This window comes from Megascapheus bottae, chromosome 13, assembly GCF_031878675.1.
Source record: "Megascapheus bottae isolate mThoBot1 chromosome 13, mThoBot2.hap1, whole genome shotgun sequence".
NCBI lineage: Eukaryota > Metazoa > Chordata > Mammalia > Rodentia > Geomyidae > Megascapheus > Megascapheus bottae.
In genome coordinates, this window is record NC_143521.1 from 33,447,682 (window position 1) to 33,468,443 (window position 20,762).

Here is a 20,762-nt window from a genome sequence, read left to right on the forward strand (position 1 = left end):
GTACACATTTCTGGAACAACATGACATATGAGCTTGTTTTGGTGTACAATGTGGCCTTATTCTAAGTTGATATGCTTTGTTGTTTTAAGTTGATATGCTAATTTTTCCAGGAAGTTATAGGCTCATAAATGCACACGAATTTGAAGTCTGTTTTCCTAAAGCAGTATAGGCAACTGTCTAGAAAGGTAGCATAAATATTACAGTGCCTGACTTATAGTATTGTTTTCATTCAAATGAGATTAATCTCAGCAATTCCTGGCTGGAAGCACATGTAAAGAAAACAAAGAATGACACAAAGATAAGAGAAAACACTTATAGGAACTTGAGGAAGGCGGAGTCTCCATAAGAGGAGAGTCAATGTTGTTTCAGAGAGAACAAAGAGAAGAGAGTAAAAGAAGAGGACTGAAGACTTTCTCAGGAAGAGATTTATGGTCTTAGAATAAGGGCTGAAGCAGAACCTAGATTTTGAAGAATTAAAGATCGAATTGTCTTGACTGGAGTCAAGGAGGTAAAGGAAGTTTGCACACTTTTCTAAAACTTTGTAGTTCAAAGTAAGAAGAAATGAAGCTGGGTGCTGCTGGCTCATGCCTATAATCTTAGCTACTCAGGAGGCTGAAATTTGAGGATCATGATTCAAAGCCAGACTGGGCAGGAAAATACATGAGACTCATCTCCAATTAACTACGGGGTGGTGAGAGGGCAAGAAACAGAATGGTAGAGTGCTAGCATTGAGCAAAAAAGCCCAAAGACAGTACCCAGACTTTGAGTTCAAGCCCCACGGTTGATAGAAAAATGTTAAAAAGAAAACAAACCTAATAATGAAAGAAAAGAAATGAGATATTAGCTCACACAAGAGAATAGGGTGTCAACGGAGCTGAAAATGTCCCAGGTGATGATAGAGAAGAGAGTTGATCAAAGCTGGTGTGGTTAGAGGAAGTGAGGAGCTCAAACACTTCCACACTGGAAATGTAGCACATGGAAGCTCTGTGTGCTAGGGGAATGAGCTAGAAGGGTGTGCTGATGTTCCCTTGAAGCCTGAAGCTGGAAAATGGTCACTGATGATGAGCTGGATGCAGATCATGGTCTATGGTACGTGTGTGTGTGTGTGTGTGTGTGTGTGTGTGTGTGTGTGTGTGTTCACACCACAGAATGTAAATTGGTGGTTATAGAGTTCGGGGCAAAGTGGGCATGACCGAGGCTGTTAAGGAACAAAGTGCAGAACTCATGGAGGGAGGGCAGGGCATTTCAGAAGATAGAGAGTAGAACGCATGGTTTCTCTAGGCACTGCAGAGTAACAACGAACAGAAACCATAGCCTTCTGTTATTATGAGATAACTATCTTCTTGGAGTTCCATAATTGAAATATAATTTGGGCAGTGATAATGTAATAGTTTTTCACCAAATGCTAAATGGCGCAGTGTAGACGAAGTAAAGGATTCATACAAGTGAGGAGGAATAGGAGGTGGCAGGAGGCGACATGGAGAGATGGGGCTGGTGTTAAGTCTGGAAGGATGGGGATGTGGCAGGTTTGGGAGTAAGAAAGTGTTCCTATTCCAGTTTTGTTATTAAGTAGTGAGGATTGACCTTTGTTGGTCCTGCATCTCCTTGTCCCTGTGTATAAATGGATTGTTTTCCCTGTGTAACCTGGAGGAGTTCTTTCCAGTCTGGCAGGCTTTGATTATGGGGACTATTCCAAGTGGAGGATACAACATTCATAAAATCAAAACCAAACTTGTAAAGCTGAATCCCTTGATCTATATTATATGCATCATGAAGTTCCATGATGAGGGATCTCTAAATAAACAGTTGCTGGAATTTAGTCAGCCAGTGAAGCATGGAAATGCTTCTGATTAAACAGAAGTCATGACAAGCAAGGCACATTTTATTATGATGTTTTGGGTAACCTTGAGGCATCAAGAAGTTTATTAATTTGTACAAATTCTCCAAAGGTGTCTACTCACACTGACTAGTTTTTCATCCTTTCCAGTGGTTAGGAGGGGGAGGGAGGGAGTGGACCACATTATATGAACTACATTCCCCAAACCAACATAACTGATTAAGTTTAGAGCCCACATTGAATCTAAATATACAGAACAAAACGGCCATTATTAAGGCTGCAGGAAGACCAACAAATAAGCAACAAATAAACCTTCTGCCTTCTACTTCAGAAGATGACCCAAATGTATGTTTCAGATAGTAAATAAAAGGGGCAGAGAATGTGATTTTAGATTTGCAACTCCAAGGGCTTGATAATTTTTTTTTTGTCAGAGACCAGAGCTTAAACTTGCAATCTGATACTTGTTTCTACTCATTGGCTGGTGCTCTACCACCTGAGCCATGCCTTCAATCCAGATTTGACAATTCTTCCCCTGCATTTTCCCCCTTAGTAGACTGGCATAGTTTCTGTGCCAAAAAAGCTAATTGTAGGCAGCATATGGACACACATTTAATATGTTATTAATTCACTTATTTCCTTGTTTGAGTTAGTAAATATAGAATGTCCACCATGCTCCAGATTGATGAAAAGCTAAGACCTTCTTCATATAATAGGACATTCTTTTTTCTCATCAAAGAAACTGAAAGGTCTCAGTCAATAAAATCCAAGCAACTGTATTCTCCTATACAAACACTGAAGCTTTCTTCCTGATCACACTGATATTAAATCAAAGTCAAAATAGGTGACCCATGTCAGATTCAGGTTATTAATACTCTTTCCAACAAACTTTGGAAAGTTTGTAACTTGTGACCCTCAGGTCTCCTTTCTGGTGATGCGGAGTTTTTCTATCATCTTCCTGTCAGAAGGGCATGGAAGCTGGCCATTAAGGTGATATTTTTTTGTTTAACAGCAGAAACTGACAATTGCTGAATCAAAAGAAATTCTGCCTCTTTTTTTTTTTTTTTGTCAGTCCTAGCACTGTCCTCTTTGTGCTCAAGGCTGGCATTCTACCACTTGCGCCACCACACCTCTTCCAGCTTTTTTTTTGAGTAGTTTATTGAAGATGAGAGTCTCGTGGACTTTCCTGACTTGGCTGACTTTGAACAGTGGTCTTCAGATCTCAGCCTGCTGAGTAGCTAGAATTGTAAATGTGAGCCACTGGCACCCAGCTGGCCTCAAATTGTTAATAGGAATACATGTCTGAGTTTCCAGCATGACTTGCAAATGTTGGACTTATGACTCTTACTATTTTCTCTGCCTGAGATTTTTAGTCTTTCCAGAGTTGACAATTTGTGAGATGATTCCTTAAAATGAATTTCTTTGAATGTGCATTGGTTCTATTTCCCTGGACAGCTCTAACTGATACAAAGGGCATGACAAAAACCATGGTGGCGGTTCTAAAACTGATTTAAAAATTATGCTGGGTGAGCGGGCTTCTGCCTGTAATTTTACTCACCCAGGACGCAGAGATTAGGAGTATCTGGATTCAAAGCCAGTTCAGGTAAACTGTTTGCAAGATCCTATCTCAGAAATCAGTAACAAACTATCAAACTGTATATGGTGGCATGCACTTATCCTCCCAGCCATTGTTTCCCCACAAAGAAATAGGGGGACAAAGTTGGTCCAGGTATAAGTGCATGACCTTATTCAATAAATAATTAAAATGAAAAAGGGCTGAGAATGTCTTAAGAAACAGAGCGCCAACTTCCTAGCAAGCATTAGGCCATGAGTTCTAGCACAGGTACAACTGACATAAAAATAAAAGATTAGAATTCAGGAAATACTGATGTGATGGTTATATTTATTACCCCAATAATAATCCCAAGTAAATGAACAAATTTATTTTCTAGCTTGGTTTCTGCTTCGCTTTCCCTCTTACCTCCCATTAACACTCCCCAGCCCCTCTCTCACTCTCCCTCCTCCTCCTCCTCTCCCTCCTCTTCCTCCTCCTCCTCCTGCTCTTCCACTTCCTCCTCTTCCTCCTCCTCCTCCTCCTCCTCTCCCTCCTCCTCCTCCCCTTTCTTCTTCTTTTTATGGGACACGGGGCTTGAACTTGGCCCGGGCGCTGTCCCTGAGCTCTTCAGTTCAAGGCTACCGCCCTACCCTTGAGCCAAGCCCCACTTCCCATTTTCTAGAGATAAGAGTCTCAGGTCCTTTTGTGCCTGGCCTGGCTTTGAACCCCGATCCTCAAATCTCAGCCTCCTGAGTATCTAAGATTACAGGTGTGAGCCACCGCACCCCACTTCTCTCTTTCTTCTTTATCTTTCCCACCAACATCCCCAAAGAGAGCCTTAGGTTGAAAAAAAAATGTTGCCACGCTCTGAGTTTAACTGTTCTGTGTATTTTCAATATATAAATATAGCAGAAACTCATTTCAGCGTAATTGAAATAAAATATAATCTTGTTTTCAGTGGCAGTTTTAAAGCGTTGCTGGGGAATACCTCTGGGCTCAATCTACTTTGCAATCAGTAGGTTATTTCTTTCTTGCTAGCCAATTTAAACAGATTCATATCTTTCAGAGTGTTTCAGAAGCATAAGCAGGAAGCCAAGGGAATGGATGCTGGCTGCAGAATGAGTTGATGTGAGGTCCTTGGAGACCCCAGTTCGTTTGGTGAAGCTGTCCAGTGTTAGTGGTTGCCTTCCCTGTAGAGAGCAGAGAGCTTTAATGGTCACAGCATCCCTGTTCCTTCCTCTGATGTGGAAAGCGCCACATTCTCACTGTCACTGCCAGTCATCTACACTGGTCACACCTGCCCAACCCTGATCTCTTAGCTTGGAATTCCTGAAACCTCTTTTTAGGGGGTTGAAGCTGGGGTGGATCTGGTGAGGAGGCTCAGCACATGAGTTGCACATACCTTGCACTTCCCATGACTAATGGCCTAAGTGAATTTTCTTAAAAATGTTTACATATATTTTTATTGTAATTAATAGAAGGGTTACATTATATTCATCAGATAGAAGGTACATTACTTCACAACCATTGATACCCTTTCTCATGTCTTGGTCCCCATTTCCCTTCCCTCACCCCTGCCCCTCATCTTGTTTTCCCCCCTTCCCTATCCTATTTCAAATAACCAAATAAACATATATACAATATATCTAAGTGAAATTTTAAAAATTAGTTTTGAGAAGGAAGAGATGGCTAAATACAAATGTACCTAACTATAAGCAAATGTATATTATATGTTTTTCTGGAAATAGGAAAAAAGATAATGATACAATGATGAAAGTGGCAATTTTCTAGCATATTACTCAGAAGTTCTCCTGGATTGTTTTTTTCTCCCTCCATTTCTCCTATTCTTATATTAGTAAGCCCAGTGACTTCACTCTTAAGCACCTTCACATTCTGACCATTTTGTTCCATGATCGCATATTTCCTCACGGTTGGTCATTTTTCTAGGAATGTTGTCCAGGGCCTTTTCTCTGTAGAGTAGCCATAGTGATCATTTAAACAATATAAAAAGCAGGTAATATCTTCTCTGTTCTAGTCATAGAATCAATGCAAATTTCTCATCCTAATCCATAAATACTATATGAGTTAACTCTGCTGGGAACCTTTGCCCCGAAGTGTCATGACTGCCCTTAAGTTTTCTGCCCAGCCACACTGACCATTTTATCTTTTTGTTATCATTGTGATGATGATGATGACAATGATAATGATGATGATGATGATGATGATAATGATGATGAGTTTTGGAGATGAGATGTGTCCCAGACTGACCTCAACTTTGTGATCAGCTTCTTGAGTCCTGGGATTACAGGCAGAAACCACTAAGCCTGAATCTGACTTTTGTTTTAAACTTTAAAGATGTATTAATTATTTTTGGCAGATCTTTCATGCTTTTATGTCATCAGTGTATTTCTCCTCTGCTGGGCCTCTTTCTTAAAACATCCTTCCTTACTGTCATCTGGCTAGGTTCTCAATATTTTTCCCACTATTCTGTTGGGTATGCATTTTTGTCACCTTGGCTGGAATCTACATTCCAGAACAGGTACCTTCTTGTTGTCATTACTCTATATTCTCACTGTTATTCCAGGGCCGAGCCTAAGGTACTCTTAGGAGAGACTCAGTATATCTCTGCAGTGTAAAAAAACTCTGAAACCCAAACTTCTAGCCCTCTCTCTCTGAGCTACAGTTGGGTTCCAATGACAAAGGAAACCTGGGTAGTTCCAGTGCTTAGAATTTTCAGAGCCTTGGTTCTCACACATTAGTGTACAGGAAAATCAACCAGGAAACTTGTCAGGACATACATATTTAGTTTCTTTATTTGGACTAAGGACCTATCTGTCTGCGTCTTCCACAAGCAACCCTAGGATTTTAGTTTGGATGACAAAGCACAGAGAATAGGAATGGAAGGGAAGAGCCCAATTCAGTTTTTTAACTAGACCATTGGGGCTGCAGTCTGCATTTGGCCTGAATTTTCCCCAGATTCCCCACAGTGTCTGTCGTGACTCAGAGTGACTTTGAGTATTCCCTGGGCACCAATGCATCCATTGTATTCATTTGCAGATGGCAGGCACTGTCACTACGATACACAATGGAAAAAAAAAGTTCAAGTTTAGTTTAAAAGTAACTCAGAGGTAGCCTATCTAGAGTCTTGTGCTGTGAAATCTATCTTTCAAAACTCTAAATGCCTCCCCTAGTTTCAAATGATGCTTGAGGGATTCATGAATCTACAGTCTTTATCACCTTGGAGATTGCAACTCTCTTAATGTCTGGCTTCAGCATCTGTACCCCTATAAAAAATGCTTCCATGCAGCTGGTGGAACTATAAATCAATACAAGACTGTACTTCTGAAGCTTTAGTATGGATATCCCTTGACCTGCCTGCCCAGCAGAGGCTATCAAAAGTAATTTGTAATGATGAACAATTCTACTGAAAGCTCCTGGATTCCAAGGGAAATCCTGGAGATTTCTCAAATTAGAATTCTCCAGGACCAGAAAACATAGGTCATTTTGATTTATTTTTTTTTCTGAAAGGACAAAAAACATTCAATCATTATATAAAGAAGAAAAATCCAATAGCTTTCATGGTTTAGATTTCAGCCACAGGGTGACATTTTAAAAATACCACATAGTTTGCATTCTTAATGTTACTGCTGGAGGTGATATGCTAAACAGATGAAATTTGTCATCAATGCATTGTCTCTCTGAACCCTGGTTTTAGAAAGATAAGGAAGTTAGCACCTGCTAATCCTAAGTATCTCCTGAATGATTACCAGTTGCATGGCAACATGATTATTATTTCATCTAAATATGAAGGAGTTAAAATAATCTTAGCTATACTATTTCTTTCAATTGTTATATTTAATTAGTTTGTGACACGGATTCAGAAAGAATACCAGAAGTTGCTATAAAGCTTACTTAAAAAAGCATTAAAGATCAATATAGATGCCTAAATGGTACAGTACTACTGTAGCATGAGGCCCTGAGTATGATCCTTCATGACACATACATGTGTGCATATACCACCTCCCCCCCACACACAGATGCAGAGACACGGAGACACAAACACACACCAGTTAGGAAGAGTAAGAGATCCTGAGGCAGAAGTTGAAGTGAAGTGTAAGTCCTTTTTTATTACTTATGATTACTTATAAAACATTATGATGGTATAATCAATACCTTCTGTGTTCTCTAAAAATCTTTAGTAGAAAAACTTATCTGGCATTTATTTATTTATTTGACAAGTGCTGTTTGGGTCATTTCCCTGCTTTAGCTATTGAAGAAAGCACAGTAAACAGAGTAGACTCTATGACTTATTCATGCGAAACTACTCTTAAGTGAGAGATGGATACTAAAAACATAATTATACAAGTTAACAAATGATCAGGACAATGCAAAGCTTACCATAGAACAGTGTAGGATCCCACAAGAATAAGGAACAGGGAGAGCAAACAGAAATGGAGTCCAAGAACGTCAGCAAGGCATCTCCATAGGAATGGAATTCATGGCAAAGATTGGAACAACCATTTCATACCCAGTGCTCCAGATACAGCTCATGAATTTTTCAATCTGTGATCTGTGATCTGCACAGTCTTCTTTCTTTTTCTTTTCTTTTGTTAGTCCTAGGGCTTGAACTTAGGGCCTGGGCACTGTTTTTGAGCTTTCTCAAGGCTAGAGCTATATACTACATGAGCTACAGCAACATTTCTGGCTTTTTTTTTCTGTGTATGTGGTACCAAGGAATCAAACCCAGGGCTCCGTGCATGCTAGGTGAACATTCTGCCACTAGGCCATACTCCCAGACCTCCATGGTTTTCTTTTAAAGTAGTTTGAATTATTTTCTGAAACTTTTCATATATTGTATCAGTTTCTTCCTATTGAGTTTACTTAAATAGTTTATTGTGAAAATATTATTAGTTCCCAGAAAGTTACAAAGATAAGGCAGAAGTCACGTGCAATCTTCATTTGGTTTTTCTATCACTTGTATTTTACTTAACTGTTATGCAACAGCACAACCAGGAAACTCACAGAGAGCTTTCAAGAGTCTATGTCATTTTGTTACATTTTTACATGTCCCAGATATGTAAAATAGAGAGTTGATTGGGTCTGAATAATAATAAAGGACTATTTTAGAAGTTTCTTTTTTCTACTGTGAGATAAGTTTAAGAAAAATAGTACAAAGACTATTTAATACCTCACCTGGACTTTATTCATCTCCAGTTTGTTCTTCTCATTAGCGCTCTGGTCTTGCTTGCCAGCTCCCTTTTTCTGAGGGCCCTTTCCGAAGAAGATATAATTTACAAAGGCATATTCCAGCAGAGCCAAGAACACGAACACAAAGCAACCCATCAGGTAAATATCGATCGCTTTGACGTAAGGGATCTTTGGCAGGGTCTCCCTGAGGTGAGTACTGATGGTTGTCATGGTCAGTACTGTGGTGATCCCTGTGAACAGAAAGACAAAGTGATGGTGAGTGGGGGAACCAATGCCTCTCCCCTAGTGTTGCCACAGGAACACGATAAACTGCTGGACAAAAGGCATCTGTTTTAAAAAACACACCAATAAGCACTCTCCATGGCCTATCAATAAAGCACAAAATAGAAGGGGCAGCTGTGGGGGCGGGTAACCACATTAAAACATGCACGAAGGAATCGGAAGAATAGATGAAAGGTCAGATTAGAATCCTGTCGGAAGCCTACTATCCAGTGTCCCTCATTCTGTTATGTGGCCATATCTTTCTCCTTTCTTCTCTCAGCATCTCAATCATGCTCCTCTTAAATCTGTTCTTGGGATACGAATCCCCACTGCAGCCTTTACCTCATTCACAGCGGAGGGCCAGTTTCAGCAATGAGGCAACGCTACCCCTAGCTCATGAGTTCAAGTGCAGTATAAAAAATGCATTATTTGTACTATGATATCATCCAAAGGAACAATATATAGGAAATATTGTGATTTTTAATGAAATAACTGATGTTTGTGTTTTCTAGATCTTGATGCATTGGCTTATAAAACATTCTCTCTCTCTCTCTCTTTCTCTCTCTCTCTCTCATTCCAGTACTGCTGCTTGAACTCAGGGCTTTATGCTCTCACTTGGCCTTGGCCTTTTCACTCAGGGCTGGCACTCTACTGCTTTAGCCATACGTCCACTTCTGGCTGAATGATAGTCAACTGGAGATTAGAGTCTCACAGACTTCTCTGCCTGGGCTACCTTGTTCTTCAGATCTTGGCCTCCAGGCCTCCTGAGTAGCTTGGATTACTTGCATGAGGAACCAGGGCATAGCTACCTCTACCTTCTTGACCACAGAGCCTGGAACAAGATAGTTTCTGGCTACCAGGAAAATTTTTATTCAGAACTTGACTTTAGGTTTGTTAAACAGTTGAGTATGCCATGGTTAAGAGTTGTTAATAATTGTTAATAATATGGTGTCTGTGAAGCTGATTAATGAATATTTTGTGCTGATGGGGGCAATGATGAAATAATACTTAGGAAAAATTCAGAAGTGAGAAAAGAATTTGGAATCTTGCATAGATGGTGTGTGCTTCAACAACAATATCACACTCTCATGTAGCATTTTACAGTTTTAAACACGTAGAGGTATACAGTATTTTCTATGGCTATCATCATAGCCTAAGGATGATAGGCAAAATGTTTTTCCCTCTTCTTTTGCAAACAAGAAATTCTCAGATTAGCTATTTGGCTGTAGGTCACCCAGCTAACGGGCATACATCAAGAGGACACTAACCAACAACATTCAAATAAGCAGAGAAGGTACTATCTGAAATTGGATGTAAGCTCTTAAAAATAAAAATGGAAGGTGTGAAATGGAGAGTAAGGACAAACCAGGCAAAAGGAATGGAAGGCAGCAAAGTAAAAAGGCCCATCACATTATTCTCAAAGCAGGGGTTCCCTAATGTGGCTATGCAACATTTTGAAAACTAGATATATTAGAAAATCAGGGACTACCTTGCAAAAGTTAAATAATGGACTCAAATGTTAAGTAATTTATTCAAATGTGCAAGTAGGAGAGGTTTTATTTGTTTCTCAGAAGAAAGCTTTAAACTTCATCTTTATAAACAATCTAGTTAAATATACTTAAAAAATCAATAACTGATTTACAATTTATCTTTGTATTTCTGCTTTTTTCACCTTTGGTTTAAATTTTTGAGCAAAATGGGTTAGTAAATGAATATCCTTTGACCTGCATTTGTTAAAATTATCTCTGGTTTGCACTCTGAAGATTATGTTAGGCATCACTATGTGTTTATATTTCTAGTCTCTTCAATCCAAACAGTATTTGCCTTGAGGATAGACAAAGTACAAAGTGAATCACAATTCATGAATTTGCTTTTTAGTGTTCTCTGCTTTGAATCAGATATCATCCAGTGATTCTGTTTTCCACTAACCATAAGACACATGGTTACATTCCCATTAAGTAATACGTGTAGATACATGTGGTAACTACTTACTTGTTTTCTTCAGTCTTAGACTATTCAAAGACTGAGAAGAGGATGTAAGCCTTTGGCTTTGAGAGTCTTATATACTCAACCAGTACGGCAGAGAAGATAATTTGTGTAAGTGTGAAAAGATACATTGATCCTTTAATCCAGTGCAGTAATCTCAGAAAAGAGAAGAGAATGTAATATGTTCTCTTAGCAAGGAACAAGTGTGTATGTGTGTGTGTGTGTGTGTGTGTGTGTGTGTGTGTGTATAAGTTCCAGATAGTGATCACTGGGGTCTGTCAATCAAGTAATGAGGCATATTTGTACATGCCTAGATTTATCAGACACACTTTACATATTCTAACTTTCCCAGGAATTATTTAGAGTCTCAGCCACAGCCTTGTAGCTTTCAGCAATTACTCAACCATGGCAAGATTAATTCTGAATTTTGATTCCATATCATTAATATAGCTGAATTGTCTATGCCTTGTTGAATAAAATAAACTCCACTTAAAGGAGACCCAGCTTGATTTTTTTTAACTTTAGTTAATATTCAAAGGAAAGTAGTTTCCAACATTTGACATAGCTTGTTCACAGCCACCAGGTTTGGTTGGTTTTCTCCAAATCATTTTCTTTCTATTAAAAATACATATTTTCCATTGAAAAAAGGAAGGAAATGAAATTCATCTGAAATTTTGTTGAAATTAGTGTAAGAAAATTTTCAGAACACATCTCACAAATTAATTCCATAATAGAAAAATATATATCCCATAAATGCTATCTTTTCTAAATGCTGAGATATTGCATTGTAATACATTTATCATAAACATCTTTATGCTTATATTTAGCTATTTCATACATAAGCATTCATCTGTAATGTAATTGGTTGGCTTACTCTAAGATACTTCTTGCCCATGATTACTAATGCTGGCGTGTTTGAAGGAGGAATACTTTCCTCACTCTGGTGTGCCAGACATGCATTACCTAGTGCGACTCTGGCTGCAGATGCATCATAGTTGATCCAAAAAGAAACCCAGGACAGAATTGTAATCAGGGTAGAAGGCATGTAGGTTTGCAGAATGAAGTAGCCAATGTTTCTCTTTAGACGAAAACTCAGTGACAGCCGTGGATAGGCCCCTGAATTCAAAAAAAAAAAAAAAGGAAAGAAAAGGAGAAATTAAAAATATTGCATCATCATTTGATTAGAACCCATCATCTTCTTTCCACCACCCTCCCTGTTTGTTCTGGAAGAAACATCCTCACCTGTTGTAAACTCTACCTTCTTGGACACCATCTTGTAATCAACAATTGAAAACTGAGGAAGTTCGATTTTATTAACTCCTGTTACTGCTCCCTCTCCTCCATTCCAGTAAAACTCAATGTCATCCGTGGTATAACCATCTGAAGTAAAGAAAAAACAGCTTCATGACATAAGAGCCTAGAAAGTCTTCCCTCAATTATTTTCTTTGCAGTATTGGGGAAAACCCAAAGTCTTTCACAGGTTATGCAGGTTTCTATCGCTGGAGCCACACCCTCAGCCCTTCTTGCTTTAGTTATTTCTTTGATAGGGTCATCTACTAATTCCTAGGCCTGTCTGGGTTGTGATTCTCCTGTAATATGCTTTATGCTATAGCTGAGATGGCAAGCACATGGCAATACCCAGTTTGTGGTTGAGATGGGTCTCACAAAATTTTTTGGCTTTGATTGGCCTCAAATTTCATCTATCTCATCTCTGCCTCCCAGGCACAAAGCCTGGCTAGAAATTCTTTCTGAAGACAGGATGGGAATCAGAGGGGAGCATCCTATCAAATAGTGGGTACCATTGCTACCTACTGAGTTGCTATCCAAAAGGTAGCATTGCTTTATATTAGATGACCTAGGGATTGCTATTTCTGATGGATCGGGACCACAATGCATCTGGCTTTGGCAGATAGAACTCTGGATCAGTGTGTGTGTGTGTGTGTGTGTGTGTGTGTGTGTGTGTGTGTGTGTGTACTAATGGGCCTTCTTTATTTAATTTTTTATTGTCGGGGTAATGTACAGGGGTTACAGTTACATTTGCCTCATAGTAGGTGCATTACTTCTCACACATGGATACCCCTTCTCATGTTTTTGTCCCCATTTCCCTCCCCCACAATCATCTTGTTTCCCCTCCTTCCCTTTCCTATTTCAAATAAACAAATAAACATATATACAATATACCAGGTAACAAAGTCAGATACAGTAACAATATGAGATTAACCACAGGGCAACAAAAGAGAAGAAAATAACATAGTACATTAAGAACAACAATCACACAAGATAAAGCTCTTGTTTCCATATCCTAGAGATCCTTTCATTTAGTCTCATCCTATATGACCTTATGTACCTAGATTTTGTGCTATTGTAACAATAGGCCTTCTTTTGAAGTGAGAGTTGGCTAGACTCCAAGGGTCTGGTCATAGATTTTAGATGTGTGTACTTAATAATAAAAAAATGAAAAAAGCTCAATGATAGCACACAGGCCCTGAGTTCAAGCCCCAGGACCTCTCCCCTCCAAAAGAAAGAAAGAAAAGAAGGAAGGAAGGAAGGAAGGAAGGAAGGAAGGAAGAAAAAAAAACAAGTAATAACAATCGGACCCTTATTAAAAGGGAATAGAAGGAATACTTGCTTGGAGTATATTGAGAAACCAAATTTGTACAAATCAGTTAAATAAAAATATTTTAAAATACACATTTCTTTTAGAAAAACAATCTTCTATTCTTAGTCTTTGATTTAGCTAATAATTTTATAGCTAGAATACTGGTTAAAATTTGGACCTTATGTAAATTGTTAGTGATGCTCTGATTACCTATTTGTCTGTGTATCTATCTCTCATCTATTTATTTATGTATGCATACATTTATTTCTTTTGTGGTACTGGGAATCGAACCCAGAAATTTTAGGAAAAGATAGGGAGGGATTCTACATTTGAGCTTCAGCCCTAGTTCTTCTGTTGGGTTATTTTTGAAATAGGGCCTTGTTAAGTTTGTGTCAGCTTTCAACCAGGCAGTGGCCTGCCTCTGCCTCCTGAGTAGCTGGAATTATAGGTGTATACCATCATATCCCGGCTGGTACCTTCATATTTATGAGCATGAGATCCAGTTAATTCAAGGCGCATATGGACTATTGTGGAGCAGAAGGCTCTATACTCTGCTTCCATAATGGAGGCCCTCTGTCACCAACTACTCCCTTTCTCTCCTCTGTTCTTGGCTTCCATGGCCTTGCTAGGCAATGGTCATGCAAAAGAGAGCTTGCACAACAAGAAGGGATATATTTAAAATATCTAAAAATAAGATAAGATGTATTCAAGTTCCTCTTTTTCTCTTTTTTTCCACTTAGAGACAAGAAGAGCTTTTCATTTTCTTTTTTTCTATGTAACTCAAAAAAAGGAATACATCTTTTTTTTGCCACTAGAATTAGTGATGCTTCCAAGTTTTAAAGGTAACCTTATGAGCTCTTTGTAGTAGACATTATTTTGACCTACTTTTGATTAAAGCAGTAACATCTTTTCAGAAGATTTAAAAAAAAATGTTTAAAATGGTGCGGTGGAATGCCAACTGACAAAAGTTTCCCCAAATGTGTCACTGTAAGAATATAAGACAATTTAAGCTGTTTCTTTCCTTCCTCCTTCTTTCCCTCGCTCTTTTTCTCTCTTTCGCTCCCTTTTCCTTCCATTCCTCCCTTCCCCTTTCTTGGAAACAAAGATATCTCCACTTTGTTGTTTTAAATAGTTCTAATTCTTCCAAAATAGTTTAAGAATTCTTGTCTCTAAAGTTAGGAACTCCGAACCACTTTTTATTCACCGTGTAAGTTCAACTTTTGGTGTAATGTTATTTGAGAATATGTTGTATCTTTTTAAACCACCTCCTTTTAGATCTGACAACTCTCCCTCTTTTTTTGGTCTAATAATCCATACAATAATGACCCAAGAGTAGATACAGAAATAGAAAATATCTATGGTTAGATATTACCACTGTTAAATGAGAAGCTGTGAAAACCTCTTATTTGCCTGTGGACTTAGCACAGTCACACAAGACTAAGTAGAATATGGAGGATTTATGTCAAATTTGAGGGGAAAGGTCCTTGATCGCTGAGAGATAGGTTAACATTGCTGACAACATCTGATAGGTACATACAAGCCAAAAGGTAGATGACTATAGATGGATGATCTGTATGTTGATGAACAGAAAAACTTCTTGTACAATTTAGACTAACTAACATAACTAGGTGTTAGATTATAACCTGTAGCTCATTTTCTAATTGTAGCAATTTAGAGAGGAAATATGTAAACACCAGTTAGAGTTGAGGGAGTCACTGACAGTCTGCATTTTGGGGGTGCGATGAGAGAAAGAAGTAAATGCATAGCTCAATTAGCTGAGCACTGCTGTGTTGTACACAAGAACCAAGCTGGAATAAAACCAATCAATACATATTTTACCGGGTTTCCCCTCTGCAGTGTCTGCGACCTAGTGAGCTGGGGTCTCAAAATATTAAATAAGACATCACTGAAACAAGCCAATAATTCATACATCTATATTGCATGTACACATTTCTTTGCCCCGTATTCATCAATTGGTCCAGCCCATCAGCGCTCTGGTGTATTTGCTAGCCTCCCATCAGTCACTTAGGCACCAAGCTAATTCTTCCACTACCTCTTGAGCTATTGCAATGCTTTGTGCTCATGTCATTCTTTTTGAAAGGAAATGAAAAAAAAGACCACATTTCCAAGTTCGTTTTTTGCAATCTGTCATCATTATTCTATTTTATTATTCCTTATGATTGCTAACCTCTTACTGAGCCTAATTTAAAAATTAAGCCTTTTCCTAGGTGTGTATACATAGGAAAGGATAAGCTTTGGTACTATATCTGAGGGAATTGGAACACATGTCCTGTGGAAGAGACCACTGCAGTTAACAGTTCATGAAGTCAGTGGTCTGGATGGCTATTTCCAAGCTCACTCGCCCTTTGTTTAACTGCAATCCATTGTGCATGGTGCTCAAGGCACTGAGATAATTACAGATGATTATTTTAGAGGGGGGCAGAATGCTCATTCTATTTCAGGGAGACAGTTGAGTTCTCATGGGAGCAATCATGGCAGCTGGATCCAAAGCAAAGGAAAGAGGCCTCCAAATAGTCTATTATTCAAAGGTTCCTCAAGAACATTTTGCCACAGAGCAAGAACATCAATTTACTCACACCTCAACAACCTATTTACCAAAGGTTTTCCTTTATGAACTGGTGACTTCACGCAGTGTCTCAAAGCCTGAGCACTCAGATACCAGTGATGTTTCCTAGCAACAATAACTACACAGAACCTCTTAAAATTTCCTCTCAGCCTCCGGGGACTTCTTAGTGGTACAGAAAGTACAGATAAAATTAAGCTGATGTCAACAGATGAAGATTCATGGAGCTAGTAAAATATAGAAGTATCTAGATATCATTGTTCTTCTTTTCTGTTTGAAATTCTTTATTTTGGATACATTTTTCTATTCTGGAAATTAAATTTTCTCCCTATTGTGCTTAAATAAAGTTGGGAGAATAGTCAAATATGGTAGTTAGATGTATTTTGGAGGACAGAGATTTTAAACTTTTGGTCCATGAACAGGCTGAAACATATAGTTCTTTTTGTGGAGAAGTTACAACAACATACTAAGTTTCATTGTGTGGGTCTTGTTTGACTTAGGCAGATACTTATACTGTGCTCTTCTTTGACAACATTAAGCAATGATTCAGGCTGTTATGCTTTGCATACCATGATCATTAGATAGGAAAGTGATTCTCAAAAGAAGTCTTGGGATGCAGAAACTCTAAGAGCTATTCACTTCATAATTCTTCACCATCATGAATGGAATAATACTTTTTATAGTGAGGTGGGTTCTTTATATAAGGAAGGAGAATTTGGTTTCCTCTCATTGTCTTGTTCTCTGTTTCATAGCCTCCCTGCCCAAGGGAAATGAAACAAGCACTAGTTGTCATTTTGATCTGGTACTTTCCAAACCTCAGAATTGTGAGCCAACAACATTTCTAGTCACAAAATGTTTTATTTGCAATATCTGTTATTAGTAAATAACCAGACAAAAAATATAACACAGCTAAACCACAACAGTATCCCTTTGGCAAATGAATTGCTTGAAAAGAGGAATGAGATGTAAACAGATCTAATCCTAAAGAAATACAGAGTTCTAGCCTGATAATTCCTCTCTCTTTTAGCTATTATAAGCAAGAAATTCTGAATGAGTAGCTGGTCCACATATAACACCCTCCCTATTTATATCAGTTCTGATCTGTCCCCAAGTGAAATGTCCTTACAGTATCTATTTATTTAGCTATGCTAGGGCTTGAATTCAGAGCCTTGGGAGCTGTCCCTGCAACTTGAGCCAAAGCTCTGCTTCTAGCTCTTTTTTCTAAGTGGCTGGGTAGTTTTTGTTGGAGATAAAAATCTCATGGACTTTCCATCCTGGACTTGCTTCAAACCATGATGATTAAATCTTAGCCTCCTGAGTAGCCAAGATTACCTCCATGAGCCATTGGTGCTTGGCTATAATGTCCTGACATTTCAACTGTAGTTAGCAAATGATCTATAAGATAAACATCATCTTCTACCCATAATTCCTTTTTGTCTTCCCACATAAGGATAGAAATATCTAGAATTTATCAATAGCTCTGCTCTAGTAGCTATGAAGATCCTTTATACCCCAGTTATTCAGACATGTAATTATGCATCTCAGGAGGTGCTTTGAAAGCAAATCACGTTATGCAATTGTACTCCTCAACATCACCTTTGTAATAAAATTTAGATAAAAAGGTGAATTGTGCCAGAATATTTCAGTTTCTTGAGATCTCCTACAATTTTTTAAAGTAAACATTGTCTTTAATACTTTGCTGCTATTGAGTTGTGAAGGCTGCTTTAGATTCTTTCTTACCTCTCTCTGTAGTTTTAAGGTAGCCTAAGGAGTAGTAAATAAACCATGGAGTCATATTTTAAAAGCAAAAGAAACCTCTCATAGTTAAACACAAATATCTGCATAACCCCATCATCTTTTGAGTCCTGTCTGATGTTAGGACAGTTCCTTGGAATGGCCACCTTGCTATTTCCTTGATGAACTCGAGTTAGATTTTTTTTTTGCTGATTGTTAGAAATATGTCCTTACAATACGCAGAAGACTCATCTTCTTGGAGAACATCCATTATCTAAAAAGTGACAAGCCTTTATACTTTCAGAAAACAAACCCAGTACTCTTCTGAATAATAGCACCACTCATATTTGAGGGCCTTTCATACTTCCTTTCCATCTTTTTCTTCAAGGTCTAGTCTTTTCCAGAATTTGAAACTATTTTTGGCTTAATGGTTTCCAGTTTGCTTTTACGCCACTTAAAGTATAGGGTCTCAAACTGAGAGGCAGCTATATTTCCCTTGCTTCTTTTCTTCCTACTTCTCTTTGAATTATCTGGCTTCACTGACTTTTGTGCAGATATATGTCAAGGCTGACCCTGGTTATTGAGTCACTCCTGATGGAAAAAAGGACAGAATTAACTGGCATCTAGATTTGACAATTGTGTCATGTTCCCAGATTTGGGATTTTAGTATCAGAGATGCTATATTTGTCAGTCTTGGGGCTTGAACTCAGTACCTGGGTACTGTATTTGAACTTCTTTCATGCATACTAGGCAAGTAATCTACTACTAAGTCACATTCCCAGCCCACGAGTCTTAAACCTTTTCCTAACTGGTGGTTTAAAGTGTCCTGTCTGTTCATGTTTACCATACTAGACTACGATATTTAACCAAGACATCAGAGTGAATGTAATAAGTTTTATTCTGTTTCATGCTAAATGGAATTTGCATCTCACTAAAAGTTATTAAATTGAAGGTGAGTAATTAACATATTATTAACATATTCATTACCATATAATCAGTCATCTTCTTTTTGTATTTTGGACATAGGACAACTTAAGACTCATGAGGAGCTTGTAGCATGTAGAATTATTTTTTAAAGTAAACATTGTCTTTAATACTTTGCTGCTATTGAGCTAAACAATTCATCCCTTAAGAGTTAGGATATTGATTTCTCCCAAATCAGGGAGAATTCCCTGGATGGCCAAGCCCCTTACATAAAAGGTATTATATTTGTATACAACTTACATGCTCCTCTTGTATACTTTAAATTATCACTAGAGTACATAAATACTTAACACTAGGTTAATGCTACGTAAAGTGAGGGTTTTAATTAATTAATGTTTTGTGTTGGTACTGGAACTTCAGCTAAGGGCTCTTGCTTGGCTTTTTTGATCAAGGCTGGTGTTCTACTACTTGAATCGCATCTCTACTTGCAGCTTTTTTGCTGGTTAACTGAAGATAAGAGTCTCATAGATTTGTCTTCCTTTATTGGCTTTGAACTATAATCATGAAATTTCAGTCTCCTTAGTAGCTAAGATTACAGGTGTAGGCTACAAGTGCCTGGCAGGAAATAATTGCTTGTCTTTGTTTTGTTTTAATTTTTCTTTCTTTCTTTCTTATATATTTTTATTGTAATTAATAGAAGGGTTACATTATATTCGCCAGAGAGAAGGCACATTAATTCACATACATTGATACCCTTTCTCATGTCTTGGTCCCCATTTTCCTCCCCTCCTTCCCCGTCCCTCATCTTGTTTTCCCCCCTTCCCTATCCAATTTCAAATAACCAAATACAAATATATCCAATATATCAGGTAACAAAGTGAGATACTGTAACAATATGAGATAACCAAGGGACAGCAAAAGAGATGAGAGATAACAGTACATTAAGGACAACAGTCACTCATTATATGGCTTTTGTTTCTATATCCTGGAGGTCCTTTCATGTAGCGTCATACTATATGGCCTTATGTATCTAGATTTTGTTCTATTGTAAATCTCTGCTATGAGAGCCCAAGGTTTCTACTGATTATGACAAATGAGGGAAACCATTGACCCTAAGTTCCTTTGAGTCTGGCTTATTTCTCTTAATATGATTTTTTCTAAGTCTTTCCATTTCCTAACAAAGGGGCGATGTCATTCTTCCTGACAGCAGCATAGAATTCCATTGTGTACAAATACCACATCTTGTTGATCCACTCATCAACTGAGGGACATCTGGGTTGGTTCCATATCTTTGCTATGGTAAATAGTGCTGCAATGAACATTGTTGTGCTGGTGGATTTAGTATGTCTTTGTTTCTGGATGATTGGGTAAATGCCAAGTAGTGGAATTGCTGGGTCATAGGGGAGCTCTATGTTTAGTCTTTTGAGGAACTGCCATACTGCTTTCCATAGTGGTTGAAGGAGTTTGCACTCCCACCAACAGTGTAGTAGTGATCTCTCTTGGCCACCTCCCCTCCAGCATCTGTTGTTATTAGATTTCTTGATCCTGATCATTTCTAACTGGAGTGAGGTGGAATCTTAGAGTTGTTTTGATTTGCATTTCTTTTATGGCCAGAGATGTCGATCATTTCTTCATGTGTCTATAGGCCATTTTTGTTTCATGTTCAGAGAAGACTCTCTTTAAGTCTTTGACCCATCTTTTAATGGGATGGTTGTTTCTTTGGAGATTAGTTTTGGAGCGATTCAATTTTTTGAGTTGTTGATATATTTTAGATATGAGGCCTTTGTCCGTTGTATGGTTGGTGAAGATCTTCTCCCATTCTGTAGGCTTCCTAATTAATTTACTAGCTATGTCCTTTGCCATACAAAAGCTCCGCAGTTTAATGCAGTCCCACTTATCCAGCCTTTCTCTGATTTGTTGTGATTCTTGGTCCTTATTAAGAAAGTTTCGACCTGTGTCAAGGAGACCCGCATGTAGAATTTTTTTAAAAAGTTAATTTACTTTATTGTCATTGTGAAGGTGATATACAGTAGGAATACAATGACAAGAGTCAGGTAGGTAATGGGTACATTTCCTT

The 20,762-nt window shown here is 38.2% G+C and overlaps 1 protein-coding gene across 2 annotated transcripts in view; it reads right to left on the reverse strand.

Annotated features, from left to right (window-relative positions):
• The window catches only part of Gabrb1 (gamma-aminobutyric acid type A receptor subunit beta1), a 309,971-nt gene that overhangs the window by 1,302 nt on the left and 287,907 nt on the right, over positions 1–20,762 (reverse strand). For both annotated transcript variants that reach the window (XM_090343638.1, XM_090343637.1), the window contains 3 exons: positions 12,087–12,224; positions 11,808–11,960; positions 8,583–8,827 (listed from right to left, as the gene is read on the reverse strand). In XM_090343638.1, the coding sequence (XP_090199764.1) occupies positions 8,583–8,827; positions 11,808–11,960; positions 12,087–12,224 (536 nt within the window). The remainder of the gene's footprint in view (positions 1–8,582; positions 8,828–11,807; positions 11,961–12,086; positions 12,225–20,762) is intronic.